Source organism: Penaeus vannamei, chromosome 39, assembly GCF_042767895.1.
Source record: "Penaeus vannamei isolate JL-2024 chromosome 39, ASM4276789v1, whole genome shotgun sequence".
NCBI lineage: Eukaryota > Metazoa > Arthropoda > Malacostraca > Decapoda > Penaeidae > Penaeus > Penaeus vannamei.
Genome location: NC_091587.1, coordinates 5,295,599 through 5,313,842, shown reverse-complemented (window position 1 = coordinate 5,313,842; position 18,244 = coordinate 5,295,599). Strand labels below are relative to the sequence as shown.

Below are 18,244 nucleotides of genomic sequence, written 5' to 3'. Positions count from 1 at the left end.
TGTGTGTGTGTGTGTGTTTTGGTAAATGATGTGATTAAATTACTTAGTCTATCTTCAAAGTACTTCAGTAGTGGCTTGAGGTTATGGCCTTTAAATGTTTTTGTTTTGATTCATCTTATATATATTCTGGAAAAATCATGTAAATTTTTCAAGGTAAACAATTGGTGTAATTATTTGGTTTATTTATTTATTTTTTAAATTTCGTTTTTGAATTTTTCTATCTCAGTGTTTTTCTATTATTTCTGTTTAGTTTTTTTTTCTGGTATTATTCGAGTATGAACTTTTGGATGAGACCTTGTGTCTATGACGCATTCTCATTCCTCCATGAAAACAGTGTTATTTTATTTGCGTTCCTCTCTATTATGCATTTGATGTGTAAAATTGCCCTGGGTCTATGTGTCCCAACTTTTTCCTTGTGTATTATGAGACGTGACACACTTACATGCATTCTGATAATGATTTTATATAGTTAGTGGGGCTTCAATCCTTCAGATTTCTTATCATTAACAATTACAGGAACAGCTGCATAATATAATTTCTTAACAACATGATATGCTTAATGCTTCTGTGTTGTTTTCAGGTAAAAGGAAAGAATGGCTGAAAAGTTGGGAGGCTCGTCATCATGGGCTCTCCCTGTAGAGATACTGGAGATGGTGCTGGCGCAGCTTCCCTTACCAGCTCTACTTACGGTACACTCTACAGTGTGCCAGTACTGGTCAGGGGTGATTATGAATCCAGCGGTAAGTAGACATTATGAAGTTGTGACTTCTATAGGTTTGATTGGTAGATTGGTACATGTATATATATACATTATGATATCAGAGCATGATAGGAAGTTGTAATGAACAAATAGGAACAAAGAATACGAAAAATGCTTATATATTTAAGTTTGGAATTCTAATGTGAAAGTGATTTATGTCTATGAACAGGTAAGTAATAAATAATTAAATGCTTAAATGAATGATGAATGATAAAAGTATTTACTAGTTCATTAATTGGATTGTAGGGAATACAAGTAATTGATGATTTTAGAAATATAGTTCTGGAGAAAATCTAGATTTTAAAAAAATAATAACTAAGCTTGTTTTACCTCCAATATCTCAGTTCATCCCCTGGAAAAAGATATACCATCGTCTGAAACTGGCTCCGGAGAGCTTCTCATCGGCTTTTCTGCTGTCCCCATCAAGGGCCGAGGAGAAGGTTCAAGCTAAAGACATTGTTAAAGAGCTCTGTGTCCAGCACCACATTACATCGTTAGAAGACTGTCTCATTAGCATCATTAGGTTTGTATTTGTAAGGCTGTGAGTTTTGTTTCTATTGAATATTAACAATGTCAGTGCTAATGGTATGTGCTAGAAATTTTAAATGTATAGCAAAATGTTGTTTTTCTTTCTGATTATTTATTTTCATTCAGTGTTATTATTTTTAGTCATTCATTCACTCTTAAGATTTTATACAAATTGCAAATTTTCCCTGCTATTTTTTTACTTATTGTGTTTGTGTGGAATGACTTGCTTCGTGATTTTCAGGTTAATGGGAAAATCGCACGGAATTCCATACGAGTCTAAAGCAACAATAGGCGTCCTCAAGAGCCATCCGCTGTATGAATTGGCTGTTGCCGCTTTGGACTTTCACAAGCAAGATCTCATCCCAGAGTCTCGCAATGTATGGCATATTGTGTCCATGATAGTTGTTCGTAAGTATTCCTTGATATAAGAATAGGTTTTGGTCTTTTGGTGTGTGGTGTGTGTGGGCCACAAAAGATTTTTTTCTATTTTTAGTTTTTATGTTTTGGTTGCAGTTCTATTTACAGTAGCCTATGTGATATACCAGTGTGGATATGTAATGTTTGATATCAAATGTGTGTATTTTTTTGCATTAGAGATTTGAAAAGGAGATGATTTTTCATCTTTAAAATTATTGTTTTTATTTTTTTCCTATTTTTTTTATTTATATGTTAATTCTCTATACTTTTAAAATGATTACATGCTATATGATCTTTGGATATAAACTTTGAAAACAGTGAAAATCCTTAAGTGTTTAATATGTATGATATGATGACAATCTTTGATTGAAAGTTACTGATTGTGTGTTTGACATGAATTTAAAGAACAGAGGATATCATTTGGAATTTGCAAAATAGATAAATAGTAACTTGCATATTCACTTTATTTCTTTATCTATTTTAAGTGATGAATGTAGTTTTGACAAATGATATGAACAAACAAAAGTGATTAAAACCTCATTAAATGAAATATCTCTTTAGTTGCAAAGGATATGTGGCAAGTGGATGCACTCCTGCAGCTTTTGCTGTCTCCTGGTTCGGTTTTCACTCCTAGAGATATTACCGAAGCTTTTTATTGCATGTCCACGCTCTTCCTTCACTGTACTAGGGAATATGAGCTCCCCACAAGGTATGTTGGAATTCCTTTTTTTTTTTTCTCTCTCTCTCTCTCTCTCTCTCATTTTTTATTGGAATTCTTGTTTTTTTTTTTTTCTCCTCTTATTTTATTGAATATGATCTGTATAATGCATGTCAACTCCTAGTCTTCTAGTCTTGTTAAAGTATGTAGAGATTACGAGATTTCCAGAATTTGCACAAGTAATTGAGTTTGTCCCCTCCCTTTTATTCATTGTGGCTCAGTTTCATTAATCATTTTCAGGATTTTAGGTTCCTTTTTTGTTGAAGTTGTGTGGGATATTCTCAATTTTCTGCTTCTCATCAGTTCTCACGTATGCAACATTATTTAACCCATAAAAAACTTAACCCATTGCTGCTGAAACAATGTGATGTTTACTATATTACTGTTATATAGATTAAATCTACACATAGATGGAGCAGCAAGGGCTCAGACACCGTTTTTTTCCCGCTTCCTTGAGTTTTTGGTAAAAATATATATAGTTTTTTTCCCGCTTCCTTGAGTTTTTGGTAAAAATATATATAGTTTTTTTTCCTTAGTGCTATTAGTATTGGTGCTCTTGTAATTATTCCTGACATTACAATGATTATAGTGTTATAACAATGCTAATAGTAATATCAAGTGAAATGAGATATTTCCAAAAATCACGGAAAAGAGTAATCAGGTAGGCGAGGTAGGACTAGCAATTGACTCATTGGTTGACTAAGCACTTGTGGAGCCACCTCAATGTAAATACAATAAATGAATTAAACTCACAATGGGCAAACCATTAAGTAACAAAGGAGAAAACATATATATCTTCTGTATTCTTGATAACTTTTTTTTTTCCAAACAGGTACCATTACATAGTCAACTATGCCTTGTATCTCTATGAGAATCGGTGGACCCTGACTCCTGCCGATGACCCAGGGAGGCTAAAAAAGAGTCATAGTGGCCAACAATCCATGCAAAAGTTTATGAATTACAAACCAAAAGTACAACATACTCATGAACAAATGAGAATTATAAACCACAATATAAAGGCAGATGATGTAAGTTTTTGTGTTTGTTTTTATTTTATTTATTATTTTTTTTATGAATTAACAGTAAAGTCATAGGAATATTTTTCTAATCTAATACATTTTTGCTAGTATGAGCATAAACAATCTGTAGTCAAATTGTTATGAAATTCATAATGATTCATGCAGCAAAGTTGCTCTGTATAATTTCAAATATTCCGCAGTTCCATTCATTATTGAAGACCAGATGTAAACACCAAGTGAATATCATTACATTTTTACATTAATCCACATCTTCACCACATTTCTAAGAATGTCTTCCATTCACCCGTAGATTGTGAAAATTGTAGCCTTTGCTGGGACTGGCAAAACCACCACCCTACTCCAGATGTGCAAGCAGCGTCCACACCAGAGGTTCTTGCTTGTGGTCTATAACAAATCAGTGGAGGAACACTGCTCCAAGTCTTTCCCTCATAATGTGAAAGTTAAGACAGCGCATGCCATGGCATTTGCAAATGTTGGCAGGAGGTAATTTCCTTCTTTCTTACTCTCTCTTTTTAGTCCCTCGAGGTCTGGAGCAAAGGCTGTAGCGATCATAGCATATGCATAACACATCCAAATATCAACTTCGACAAAAATAAGGGAAATATCCTCCCTGGAAAATACTCGTATGCCAACCATTCCTTCTTAACTCTCAACCTCTGCTATTGCAAGATCGGACATGAGTGAAGGCACTGTACTGTTTGCACCAATTCTAGTATATAGCCCATGTGCTAAGCAACCTCAATTCTGCTTCTTGCTTTGTTAATGTACAAGAGTCCTCTTTTTTTTTACTATCTATACAAAGAAGTGTGATTTTCATGATTTTCTTTTTCTTTTTCTTTGGAATAGTGGAATATTTTCTCTATGAGACAAGGCTTTGCTTCTTGTGTGTTTTGTATTCCCTTAGTTTGCATTCTTTGTCTGCTCTTCTTGTCTCTTTGTTTCTTACCCTGTCTGCATGCCCTTGATCCTCCCTTCTCTCTCTGCTCAAAAAAAGGAAGGGTGAGATGGTTTTTGATAAATGTGTGAGTATACATTTCTCTCTTGCATTCATTGCATTTTGCTAGTTCCTTATGTGGGAACAATAGGATGAGCTCTCTTAGTTTGGGGTATGTAGCTTGTAGAGGAGGAACAAGAGGGAATATGTGTCTCCTTTTCTCTTTTTTAACAGGCCAGATCATGATCACAATAAATATAATTTTATGGACTGCAAATAATATCTAGCACCAGGAATTCTCTACATCAGTGTAGCCTTTCTTTTCCAGCTAGTTGTGGCAAACTTTACATGTAGTTGTAAGGCCCATGTCTATTCCACACTATTATAGCCTTCTACACGTTGGTTGATTGTGGCAAAGTCTTACTATGTACAATAGCTCATGACAGCTGTGTCATACCAGATCTCTAACCCAATAAAGATATTTTGGCAGCCCCACATGCTCTCATTTCTTACTATTCCTGCAGTGTCTTCCTTGTGTCCTTTCCATCTTTGAATAGGAATGGCTTGAGAAGGACTTGTTCCTGTTGTTTAATGACTGCATAATTTTTGGTTGTCAAAGTACTAATGATTTATGTAGATAATCATTCTGCAATATGAAGTTTTAAGACATGACTTGATCTATTTTCAGATAGGTTTACTCAGAATGACCATTCCCTCCTTTCACTCAAGCCTGCTACCACTGCCTGGAACTTCCCTTAAATAATTGTGTTTGTTTCTTATCCTTTCCTATTGACTACCTTTCAATTTTAGTACCAGATAAATGAGGCATTTAATGAAAAGAAAATATTCTTTCTATTCATTTATGTCTTATTTCACAAGAGCAGAGCTGAGCAAAGGAGGAGGAGGGGATATTTCACTTAATTTTCTCTTCCTTGAATTCTGGATGTGCCTTGCAATTGTCTTTACATAAAGTCAGCACAGAGAATATTTCCAATAAGGCTGCCGTCATACTTATAATCTTGGCACTAGACCTCTCAGATAGAAAGTGCATTTTCCATGTGCCAAATACCTCATACTAACTGTCTGTGTTGGTGTCTTTGTCTCTGTGTGTCACTTTACTACTGCTGCTCTCTCTCTATTTTAGTAGATTGGAAGAGTTTTTACCTTTTTCTTTTTTGCAGGATGAGTGATAGATCCTATCCTACCTGCCACAACTTGTACTCCATTACATATTATATACGATAGCATTCTTTTCAAATAATTTTGTCATTCAATGTTTGAATGACTCACAATGGTTGCAGTATACATTCTTCATCTTTTCTTTTAACTCACTCTCTCTTTCTCTGTCCCTCTTTCAGTTACATTATTATTTTTTTATTATAGAGAAAAGTACTGTCTTCTCTGTCTTTAATTATTCTTCAAGAATGATGTTCTCTTTTCAATAAGTTAAGAAAATAAATTTGTTGAAAATGTTCTGTGTTTCTCTTCCACAGGTTTGCAAGTATCCGAAGACTGGATGGAAACTTGAGTAGCAGCAAAATATCGGATTTTCTGGGTAAAAAGGAAGGTGCTGGCAATAGGTACGGATGTGTTCTTATGTCTCATTAATCTGTAAGTACCAATTGGGAATATAATCTTAGTGTTTTTGACATCACCTCTTCTTCTTTTGTAATACACTGATGACAGATATAATCTTTTTGCAGTGTCATATGTAAGTTTGATCATGCTACTTTGCCAACACCTTAGGTAATCCATTAAAAGGCAGATATATTTGTACTCTTTCATATATACAGGTTGAGACGGGCTGCCCTTGTTAAGAACACAATTGAAATCTTCCTGAATTCTCGTGATGACTTTATCACTTTACAACATGTGCCCGTAAAGGACAAGGATCAGATTGATATCGAGGACGACTATAGACTAAATGTACGTCATTTTAAAAACTTTGGTAAATGAGAGTATGTTACTCTAGAAAAATAGGTATATTCAGGTATGCTGTATCAAAAGGTATGGTATGTTATCTTACTCAAGATGATGATGGGTATGTTATCTTTCATCAAGAACTTACAGATGATGAACTATGTTGCAAAATAAGTATAAGATAGAATTGACACTGGATTCATCAAAGTCACTTGTAATTTTAAACATCACTTATATCTCTTTGAAATGCAGAGGCATTTGTTCTCATCTATACAATTTTCTACAGTTGTCGTGACCAATTCTATTGCCAGGGGGATTCTGATAAGTTGTGGGGTTCATGTTTTTTAGAATGATTTTGAAAAGTAAAAGGTATTGTAGCATTTTGCTTTCTGCCTCCTGTATGTTTTCATGATAGCAGAACTCTAAATGAAAAATAGTAAGAATATCAGACCTCTCTATTATCTTTGTCAATTTTTTTTTTTTTTTTAATCTTTATTTTTATGCCTTAATTGGTGAGAAAAATTGGATTTGAATGTCTTGAAAATTCAGAGTATTTTAAGCTATGTTTACTCTCATTTTTTAGAAAGAACAATGTTCAAGGTATCTGAGATATTGATTTAAATGTCTTCATTTTATTTTTATTTTTTTTGTGTGAAACATTGTTTGATGTTTTTTTAGGGTAATTTGAAACAACATAATTATTCTTATTCATATTCTTATTCTTATTCTTATTCTTCTTTTCTTACAAACTGAGGAAGGAGATAAGATGAGAAGCTACACACACAGATAGAAGACCCAGAAGAAGGAGAAATTATAGGGATGAGGAAGGGATGATTTCTTAATGATTCTGTTGGTATTTGCACCAGGATAATGTTGGTCTTTATGCATAACTTTACCAATTGGGTTTAGAGAACATGTAAAAGCAAAAAATCAGCGGCATTACTTTGGTACTTTTAAAGGTCAAATGGATGTCCAAGTTTCCTGAGGATGTTGGTTGGTTTTGGACAATACCAGTTTCATACACATATGGAGGATTAAATATAATCATGTATTGGGCCAAGTTTCTTGCCAGTTTTGGGTACCAATATACTTATATACTTAGGGAGTAAAAAGAAAGGAAAACGGGGGTATCCATATTTTCTTCTTTAATGCTTTTTTGTTTCTTTTTCTTTTCTTCTTTTTCACTTTGGAATTTTGGAATTAAACTTGGACTTGGTGAGATTCTCAGTTACTTCTTCGGCTTCTGAATTCTGCTAGGACCTTTCTCGTCTAAGCTTGGCTTATTTCCTGAAGGGAGGTGTAGGATCCTGTTCATGGAAATAGAGCCAAATGGAGCCGGTGCTTTTCCAAGAATGGCTCATTTATGGTAAAATTCCACTCTTATTTACCAATGGAAATAATGCAAGAGCCACTGAGTCAAATCATCCTCCAAGGGCTTTGTGCATTCATGGCAAAAACATACCTATTACCCACAACACTCCAATGGTATCTCATAATAAATTATTCCCATCAGTGATATGTCGTCGTCTTCTTAGCACCGGTTCTGGTACTCGTGGGGGGGGGGGGTCTTCTTTTTCTTAGTCGGATGTGGGATTATCTTACTTTTCGGAAAGGAGGTGGATTTGTCTTTGGTATCTTGTTAGAAGGACCGTCTGGTTGCCTTTTCTTGATATCGTGGTGTGGGTTCATCTTCAGTTTCCAGGCATCACTAGGAAGGGTTTCTTTTTGTTTTATAGGGTTTTCAGTCTTTTAGCAATGCCTATTTCATATGTGGTTATTTGTCCTAGGTTTATTATTATCCAGTGGTTTATTATTCTACTATCCAAAGTCAGACTACCTCTTTCTCCATATATTTACACTATTTATCTTATGTGTTTAGATATCTCAAGTCCCCCTCCCCCCAAGTTACTCAATGGTTTTAAAGCATAAGGCACTAAAGGTTAGTGCATATCATGTTTATGGGACAGCTGGTTGTTGGGGGGAAGAAAGGGGGGTATAGGAAACTAAATTTTAGTATTTTATGTGGAGGATCTGAGATGTGTTGGTTTAATTTTGTGAAAGGTGTCTGTTTTGTCTTTGTGTATAATGTGTTGTGGGAGTCAGTCACGAATAGTGTGTGGAAAGTATGAGTGTTTGAAGGAGTCTGTACTGGTGTGATATGTCTAAGTATTTCTGGTTGTGGACGTTTTGTGTATTAGGTGTGTTTGTGTAGTGTAAGTGTTCTAGTTTGTTTATGTCGATTTGGTTGTTTGTGATTTTGTACATAATTGTGCTTGTCTGCATCTGCACATATAACTGTCTGTAGTCATCTTAGCTTCACTTTGTGTTATCACTGTATCTGAAATTATATGATTTATAGGCAAAAAAGACCATGATTACTTGTTACTGGAGTCACTCAATTATCCATTAAAAATTCATGGAATCCTTTGGTATGCATTATGTAGAGTAATTTGCTTTCAAAATCATCATATTCATGTTCATATGAATACCATTATCTTTCCCCATGAATGATTAGATGTAACAATCCCCAAAATGTTGATGCATTAAAGGGGATCCTGTAGACTATTATTGAATGCGATTTCATACTTGGAAGGAATAGTGAAAAGGGAAATAGCGAGGAAATGAGTTCTTGCACTGCCATTGATTAAAGTCTGTCCGACCCAGGTAAAGACGGTCAAGGTCTGAGCCAAAAGATGCACAGGGAGTAGTTCAAGACTGGTGGCAGTTTTGAAAGGAAGGTATAAGTCTAAAGAGGAAGAGGCATGTAGAGTTCCATCATCTGCATAAGAGTGGGTATGATGTATGGTAGAACTGAGAGAGTTCATTGATAAAGAGAAGAAACAAAGTTGAAGAGAGAACAACTTCTTGAGGTACACCACTGGAGGCGAGGAATGATTCAGATGTAGCACCGTCAAACTGACAGATATAGAATGTTTTGAAAGGAATCTGTAGACAAGATAACAGAGTATAGGTGGGAAGCCAGTGAAAAGAAATTTAGCCAAAAGAGCCTTGTGCCAGGCTCTATCAAAGTTTTCAGAAATGTCTCAAGCTTTAACATAAGTTTTCCCAAATTCTAGGCGATGAAGACCAGATATGAGTTAAGTAGGAGAGGATATCACCAGTGAATCTTGTTTTACCAAACCTATATTTATGATCTGATTGCAAAGAGTGAGAAGGTAGATGTGAAAGGATGTGAGCATTTATAAGGGTTTCAAAGACCTTGGATATAGTCAAAGTTACTGAAACTCAACTGTAATGGAAAGGATTAGAATGATCTAATTTTGTAGGAACTAGCTGGAATTACAGTGGGAGTAAATGGTATAAATATTTTATGTCTGGTTGAATTGTTAGAAATACATCACTTTTTTCTCTTCTGCACTTTCAGATACTGTTGCCTGATGCAGAGGAAGTATGGAAAGAAATGAAGAAGTGTTCCCCTACACAGAAGATAGCCATGTCACAGGTAATGATTTAATTTTTTTTGACAACTTTTCCATCTGTTGTATATAAAGCATGGTGAATAGTCCCTGAATCATTTCAGTATACAATGCCAAGATCCCTTACTTAATTTATAGGATGGTCAGCTGAAGCTTTGGCAACTGAGCAAACCAAGAATTCAAGGGTATGATGTTATCATGATTGATGAGGGCCAGGATATGAACACAGCCATGTTTGACATTTTTCTCAGACAGGATTGTGCCAAAGTGAGTGATCAGTCAATGTTTTGTTGGAGATAAAGATGATTTTCTTTTGTGTTTTTTCTCTTTAAAAAGGGAAGAGTAGTTCTTTATTGGTTTTCATTCAACTAATATTTGGTTTGTTTGATTGTCTTTTTAACTTTAATAGATTACCTAAAATGAAAATTGTACATGCAGTATTAAAATGACAATTAACTTTGTATTGTATTGTATATTCCAGGTAATTGTGGGTGATCCTCATCAACAAATTTACTCCTTCAGAGGGGCAGTCAATGCCCTCCAGATGATTCCAGCCACACACACATTTTACCTCACACAGTCCTTTAGATTTGGGCCTGAAATATCATACATAGCAAATTGTACATTAGAATCTCTCAAGAATGTACAAAAGCAGACACTTGTTGGTGGCAGAAAGCAAGACTGTGTGTATGTCAATAGCAAAATTAGCCCAGTTACTTCGTCTGGTAGAACACTCAGTACAGCTTATTTGGCTAGGATGAATATTACCATATACAAACTTTCCATTTATATGTGTGTTCAGGAGAAGTATTCTGGTATGTCCATGAGTTTTGCTGGAGGATTAGCCAAGTATGGGTTTGATGCTGTCTTAGATATCTACAAGCTCTGGCAAGTTCAACAAGGAAAGGGAACAGCAGAATCACTGGGCATCAAGAACAAGCTTATTGCAAAATTCAACTCTGTTAATGGTCTGAAAAAGTTTGCTGATAACATCGATGACCATGATTTGTCCAACAAGATCAGAATGTTTGAGTACAGCGGAAGCAAAACTCCTTATCACCTTCAGCTCTTGGACCGAAGATGTTGTGCAGATCCAGCAAGGTCTGATGTAGTTTTTAGCACAATTCACAAAGCTAAGGGACTGGAGTTTGACTGGGTTATTATGTTAGATGATCTCGTTCCAGTGAACTTGCCCTATCGAAATAGACGGCACCCACAAGATGCAGGAGATGAGTACAACTTAATGTATGTGGCAATCACACGAGCAAAATTGTGGCTAACTATTAACTCTGCAGTTCTGTACACCTTAACTGTAGCTAAAGAAAAATTTGAAGTGATAACTGGAAGGCAGGAGGTGTGTCCAAAACATAAATGCATCCAGTGTGGGAAAGAGGACATTGCCAGCTCAAAAAGCCCATTGGTAACAAAGGTGAGATTCTGGTTTAAAGGGACCATCCCATGTAGGTTAAGTTTAAGCCTTTTTTTTCCTTTGGCAGTGATACTGATACTGAGGATGACAAGTTTGATAATAATAATAGTAATAGTATTGTTATTAATATCAAGGTTAATATAGATATTAATATCAGTGTTAATGTTAATCTTAATCTTAATATGAATTTGATTATTGATATTAAATACCATTAGTTTTAACTCACAGACTTCTATTACTTCATACAGTTTCATAATTGGCAGAAAGTTGTATTAAGTTTGATACAAGAAAAATTGCAACTTACAGATTTTCTTTTCTCTTCTTCTTCTTCGTATGTATTGACTTTGTGGATCTGTTGAAATAAGAAGCACCTTTTATTGTCATTATTATTTTTTGTGTGGCTGTGGGAATGGGGTGCGTGCATATGAATCCAAAATTACAATTCATTGAAGTATGTCCATATTTATTCATTATAGTTTTTGTTGTTTATTTATATTTTTTTCTTGGGAAAAAGAACAGCTTTATATATATATATATATATATATATATATATATATATATATATATATATATATATATATATATATATATATATAGTTAATTTTATGTTAGAATTTAAATATGGGGATCTAAAGTTATCAGATGTTCAGTCAGGAGAAACCAGCCTCGTTTTTTATTTATCTATATATCTATCAATCTATACATCTGTGTATCTATCTATCTATCTGTATATCTGAACCTTAATCATGTTGACAAATGTAGAAAAGGTATGAATAAGAACAAATATCTTCACAGTACAAGAGATGTATTTGACCGGTTTTGAATGTGTGTTTGTCTTGCAGTTTGAAGATATTAATTTTAATTCTTGCCTTTCTACATTAAAATAGATGATTCATTATTTTGTGTGTGTGTGTGTTTGTGTGTGTGTGTGTGTGTGTGTGTGTGTGTGTGTGTGTGTGTGTGTGTGTGTGTGTGTGTGTGTGTGTGTGTGTGTGTGTGTGTGTGTGTGTGTGTGTGTGTTTGTGTGTGTGTGTGTTTGTGTGTGTGTGTGTGTGTGTGTGTGTGTGTGTGTGTGTGTGTGTGTGTGTGTGTGTTTGTTTGTGTGTGTGTGTGTTTGTTTGTGTGTGGCTGTGTGTGTCTGTGCGTGTGTGAGTGTGTGTACGTGCGTGCGTGTGTGTGTGTGTGTGTGTGTGTGTGTGTGTGTGTGTGTGTGTGTGTGTCTGTGTCTGTGTCTGTGTTTAAAAAAGTATCAGTTTTCATGCCTATAGAAGAGCCTTTAAGGAAACATGGTTCTTTGTTATGATTTATGGAGAAAAAAAAGTTGAATATTTCATGAGAAAAATTGAACTTATGTCCATATTTTCAGGTTATAACTGTCCCAATAGGTAACCACGAAGAAAGATTTAGAGGTGGCTATCTCTGTGAAATGTGCACTACCTTTGATACGTATGTACCGCCGATGACAATGGGGTATGTATTATTACGGACAGGTTTTTTGTCATTGTCATTTACGTTCATTTTCATATCTTGTATAGAAAGTATATTGGAAGTTCAATTATGCTTGGTATATTGTTTTTTCCTACTCTAATTACATTGCTCTTGATCAAAACAAATATGTAGTAACACACATAAGCATATATTTAATTTTTGCTTCAGTCTCTCCTTTTTTTTATTGTATCTTTTTTGTTACCAATATTATCATCATTTCCAGTAAAAGTGTGTGATTTTAAGACTTTCCCTCATTTACCAATCAGGCACGAATTTGATATTTGCCGACTGTTAAAGGACACCTCCAGATTATGTAGAAGAACTCTGCTGACAGGGAAAAAGGAATTTGAAAACATGTCAGAAAATGCGCACATGAGTTTGGTAAGTCATGGTTGAAACTTCTTGTGAATGATAGTAATAATAATGATAATGATAATGATGACCCATAAAATATATGTATATATTGATAGAAAAATAATGAAATACCATGAATAGATAAAGTCCTGGAAGATACCCTTCCAGTCAGAGTTTGAAGAATTATTTCTTAAGACCTTATGTGTTTTTTCTCTTTCTTTTTCTTTCTAAACCCAGGGATGGCATCAGTATCATGGACATACTCAAGAAGATTCAGACAATGACAGTGATTTTCCAGATGACATTGATTTTGAAGACCCAGCTCTTTTAGAGGCGGAGGAAGCACAGATGGAGCAAGAGGTGGTTCCAAGAGGAGATATAGTTATTCAGATTGATTGATCTTGCTTTTGTAAAAGGAATATTTGTTCTGTGATTTATGGAAAGGAACCAATGAATAGTGGTGATAGTAGATGTATTTTTTATATGGATTTTGTACTTTTAGAGATTAAGTTATATGCAATATCGATTCCACATATAGCTTTGCACTAGTTTTATACATGTTATAGTCTTATCTACTGAATAAAGGTCCAGTAGAAAATTACAAAAGAAATTTGCAAAGATCCAGTGACATGTGGAAGAGCAGTATTTTAAAATGTACTTAAAAGTAGGGAAAGATTTTTATTTTTTCTGCCAAAAAGACTTCTAAATGTACTGTCCTAGATTTATAAATAGAAAACACTTCACTATAGCTGGTATAGAACTCCAACAGCTGTCAGTCTGGCACTAGATCTGTGACTTTGAATGTGCAGGTCACTCCCAGAAATAAAAGGAGTTGGAGATTTTAAAAAGTGCCATAACACTTTCCCAAATTATGTATATTTTAAAAGTTAACATTTTCACTATCAGCATACTGTAATTACAGCCTCCACCATGTTAAGATAAATTAAGCTCTCACTTGGGTAAAGATATAGCCAGAATATATTTGTATCTTATTTGCATATATTTTACCAATGAAGAAGGGACTAGACTCCTTGTTTTCAGGAGGTTTATAGTCAACATGATTTTACCCCACTTATTTTTATTTGGTATTTGTGTAATAAATAGGTCTCCGGTGAAAAATAAGGTATTTTCTCCTTGTCAGTGTAAACATTTTGACACATACATAGTGCCAGCATGTGGGGATGAAGAAATTTTTGTGAAGACCACAAGGGTTTCGGTATCTAGGCTGTACAAAGAAGGAACATTCAGATGTACCAGCCACACCCCCACCTCTTCTGCTTTCTGGTCGCTAAAAACTTGTCCCACCAGAACCATGTAGCGTAGAGATCCAGGAGTGCTAGCTGCCCACACCTGCTGCAAACTTTTTCCTTGTGCAGAGCCCGTGGCTAAAACACAGCTCAAGAAGAGTACCACAGCTACCACATACCTCACTCATGAAGTTGTAGAGCAACCAGGAGCAACCCTCACATCTTGAAGGCTTCTAGAAGTGTAGTCACTAGGCCGCCAGCAGAACCAACTCATTACAGATGTGGATCCTGTAGTATGGATCTGCCACAGGAGGGAAACTCATGCTCGTACTGCTCTGTCCATTCCATAGATGGTGTTGTAGTCAGTACATCAATTACATATAATAGTATGTGTCATCTAGTGTTATACGCTGGTGTTCTCTGCACAGTATGTGTCTCTTTCCATCTGTAGTCCTTTGCCGCCACACTCGAGGCTAGAGGCACTATCAGTCCTTGAGGACTTTGCAGTTATGTGATTTAGTGAATAATTCATATATTTCATATTTTACCCTACAGTTTCCCTTGTGGTGATTTAGTGAATGTATATTTCTTAAATATTTTATCCACAACCTCCCAGGTGACCCTCCTGCCCACCCCTACTGTTGGGAGCAGGTATAGAGTATGGGGAGAGTTCCATGGCAGTATTTCTACATTTATTTGCAGTAAGTGAGAGAAATATATCAGTAACAATATCATCGTAATTAAGTTTTACTTTGAGCGTGTCCTGATATATTTTATGCACTTTGGACTGCCTACAATACAATGTCTCCTCTGTATTGGTGTACATACAATCACTCAAATTTAAAAATTTAGAAATAATCTTTCCATAATGTGAAGTAGGATTCAAACGCAGCATCATAAGATTGGCCTGTGTAAATATAACATGGAATGTCAAGTTGTCCTAAAAATGGCCTCAAGAATATAAATAAGGATTATGCAAAACTATGTAGTGTATACACAAGTAATAGAACACAACCATTATGAATCATCTGCTTGTATCAGTGCCAAAACAAATAATTGTGTATAGCACTGATTTAGTATTTATACAGCTCTCTCAAGAGATAGGTCTTCCTGGTGGACCCTTCTGCCTGGTATGCAAATGATACTTTTAGTGAGGTTTGTAGTGAGGGCAAGTAACACCATGTATTTTCCAATGGGGTTTGCATATTTACTATACAAGTACACTTCAGCTATAAAATTCCATACTCTGGAAATCATCCTAGGTGCTCTGCATCAGCCATAAATATTATTTTCCTGCCTACCTGGTTGTCTCTGCAAGAGACAATCCTGGGTGGAGGAGGCCTGTTGGACGACCTAGGAAGTCGTGGCTTGGGCAGATCGATCAAACCTGCTGTGAGGAGCTCGAGATGGGCCGAGTCCCTGCCTGGCGGCTTCCCATGAGGGATCCCAAAAGGTGGAAACAAAGGGTGGGTGCGGCTATGCGCCCTGTCGGCGTTAGCCCCTGATGATGATGATGATAATTTTCATATAAAATGTGTGTCTGTTTGCAATGAGCAAAAACTAAGGGAATTTGGCAGATGGAGGGCACTGCTGAATATAAAGGAACTGTACATCATTAACAAGAGAAGTATGCACACCAGTAAGGTTTGGTGCTCACAAATTGCTGATCTTGGAATACAACATATGTACCAAATGTGCAAGTGCATATGATTACAATTAAATCACAGGTTTGACAAGCCACTACACCCTGGTGATTGACGAGGTTTTACTTATACTCCCCACTCCAGTAATGTCGCCTACTCTGCCCCTCCCCCTCCCTCTACATCTTACTTCTCCACTTTTACCTCCTACCTTTCCTATTCAAATTCTTTCGCCATTCTAAATCCAGACACTACAGTCTCTACTGCAGCCCCAACACTTTCCCCTCTCCCTCCCCGCACTACCTGCAGCAGACAGACTAAACATTCCAGCCCTATTTCTCCTACAGGCTCACTTCCACACCAGTCTCCTCTTCCCCCCTCATAAGAAAACTTTTGTCTCACAAAACTCCCCAACTAACTCCAGTACAGAAACTCTTGAAGATATTCAAAACTATCTGCTCAAGTCCCAAAATGACACCGAAAACCCTTATCCACCCTCAAATTCCACAACTCCTGCTCCCTCCATACTCAAAGTGACTGCTGATATCCAAGATATAGCTCTCCTACATTGGAATATTTGCAGTTTCTGTTCTCACAGACCTGACCTTCGTAGTATCCTTTCTTCTTATAACCCATCCAATATCTGCCTCCAGGAGAATATTCTTACATGACCTCTTCTGCTTTGACAACCTGTTCTCCTTCCTCAGACACATACATATCCCCTTACCTAACCCCACCATAACCCAGTATTACTCTAGAATGTTGATGCATAGCAACTACTTACGAACTCAAGCACCCTTTACTACCCTTCCTAAAGTGCTAAATGACCTTAGATGTCTAACACATTTATTTTGCTTTTAACCATTAACCATTCTTTGGTCACATGAAATGTCTCCAAAATTGAAACCTGTATATTGTATGGGAATGACAAGGGATCTCATTTATTTTAATATATCCACAAAATGTTACTTTCAATATTTTATCAGCCAGAACATTATACACCGCCAATAAGTGCACATAATCGCGCTGATCACCACATTTGGTTCACCCCAACAACCAAACCAGTCTGGTGCAATTTCATACCAGCCAATAGTGGAAATTTACAATTGATCGATCATTGGTGGTTTTGTTTGATATGTTCAGGAAAATACACAGATAAAGCTTTTGTGTATTAGAATTATGTCTGTCCCAAAAGACCACAGTACACATTACCCTACCTTACTCGAGCTGGTGGGTTTAATAGTCTCTGTTGATTTGAATGGGGTATAGAAAGAGAATTGGGTGGAAAGAAGCCACACAGACATAGCAAAATAGTCAGGAAGACAGCCACCAGTTTTAGAAAGCCGAGGCTGTGCTGAAGTGACTCCAATTGAAGGTGCAATTTATTAGTATGCTCAATCATATAGGCTTTAAGTTTGGGAGTTGATATTTAAAAATTGATCTTCAGACTAGGCTGTGTTATCTTTTCTTATCATTAGTGGATTATTCTTGTAAGATATTTTATATACAGGTTAAATTATGTATCCTTATATTTTATGGTGTGATGTCCTCCAAATGCTTGCTTTGTCAACCATTCCATAAAGATGGTTACACCATGTAACATTATAATTACATTTTTAACTGCATTTAAACAGTTTATTAATGTTTATACTTATATAAGAATCCTCACAAAGACAACTGTGAATACTTATTGTATAGATAATTTGAAATATTGTTGAACATTATGATTCAATATTAGAATGTTATGGTATTCATAAATGTGCACATAAAGATACTCTTTTTCTTATCCTATTTTAAGTACACATGTATCCTCGTTCATGTGTGCCTCTGCAGTGGTTAGTTCTGACTCTGACAATCGTGAAGACTGGCTAGATTCTGTTGATCTTCACACCTAGTGTTGACACATAAAATATAGAATATAAAGAGATAGTAGCTCTATGTTAATTGAGCTTAAGCATCAGGAGAAATATCTGTTTTATAATTACATAAATTAATGAAGCAGGTGCAGTGTAAAGCAATAAATTACACAGGTCCAGTCAGCTCTGGGGTAAAAGTGAACTACTGAAAAACTTGTGAATTGCTAGCCATTAATTACTCATTGATGATTAATATACAATTATCAGAAACAAAAATAGTAAAGAAAACAAGCAATGCTCCTGGCGACATGTTATTAACAATATTAGGACTAAAATAAAGTGAATCTCAGGAGTAACTACTTACACATAGATGCACATACACTTAATTTTTCCAGTGTTTTATTTATGGGAACCATATATCTGCAGACAAAGAATTCAGAGAAAAATGACATCCATAGATCATTAGCAGACAAAGA

The 18,244-nt window shown here is 35.7% G+C and overlaps 1 protein-coding gene across 2 annotated transcripts in view; it reads left to right on the top strand.

Moving 5' to 3' along the window:
- The window catches only part of LOC113802030 (F-box DNA helicase 1), a 25,836-nt gene extending 8,154 nt beyond the window's left edge, over positions 1 to 17,682 (top strand). For both annotated transcript variants that reach the window (XM_027352505.2, XM_027352514.2), the window contains exons 2-15: positions 581 to 740; positions 1,105 to 1,283; positions 1,530 to 1,696; positions 2,267 to 2,414; positions 3,256 to 3,451; positions 3,753 to 3,946; positions 5,891 to 5,977; positions 6,191 to 6,323; positions 9,703 to 9,780; positions 9,893 to 10,021; positions 10,236 to 11,183; positions 12,550 to 12,653; positions 12,938 to 13,052; positions 13,263 to 17,682. In XM_027352505.2, the coding sequence (XP_027208306.2) occupies positions 594 to 740; positions 1,105 to 1,283; positions 1,530 to 1,696; positions 2,267 to 2,414; positions 3,256 to 3,451; positions 3,753 to 3,946; positions 5,891 to 5,977; positions 6,191 to 6,323; positions 9,703 to 9,780; positions 9,893 to 10,021; positions 10,236 to 11,183; positions 12,550 to 12,653; positions 12,938 to 13,052; positions 13,263 to 13,424 (2,787 nt within the window). In that variant the 5' untranslated portion in view covers positions 581 to 593 and the 3' untranslated portion in view covers positions 13,425 to 17,682. The remainder of the gene's footprint in view (positions 1 to 580; positions 741 to 1,104; positions 1,284 to 1,529; positions 1,697 to 2,266; positions 2,415 to 3,255; positions 3,452 to 3,752; positions 3,947 to 5,890; positions 5,978 to 6,190; positions 6,324 to 9,702; positions 9,781 to 9,892; positions 10,022 to 10,235; positions 11,184 to 12,549; positions 12,654 to 12,937; positions 13,053 to 13,262) is intronic.
- The last annotated feature ends 562 nt before the right edge of the window (positions 17,683 to 18,244 follow it).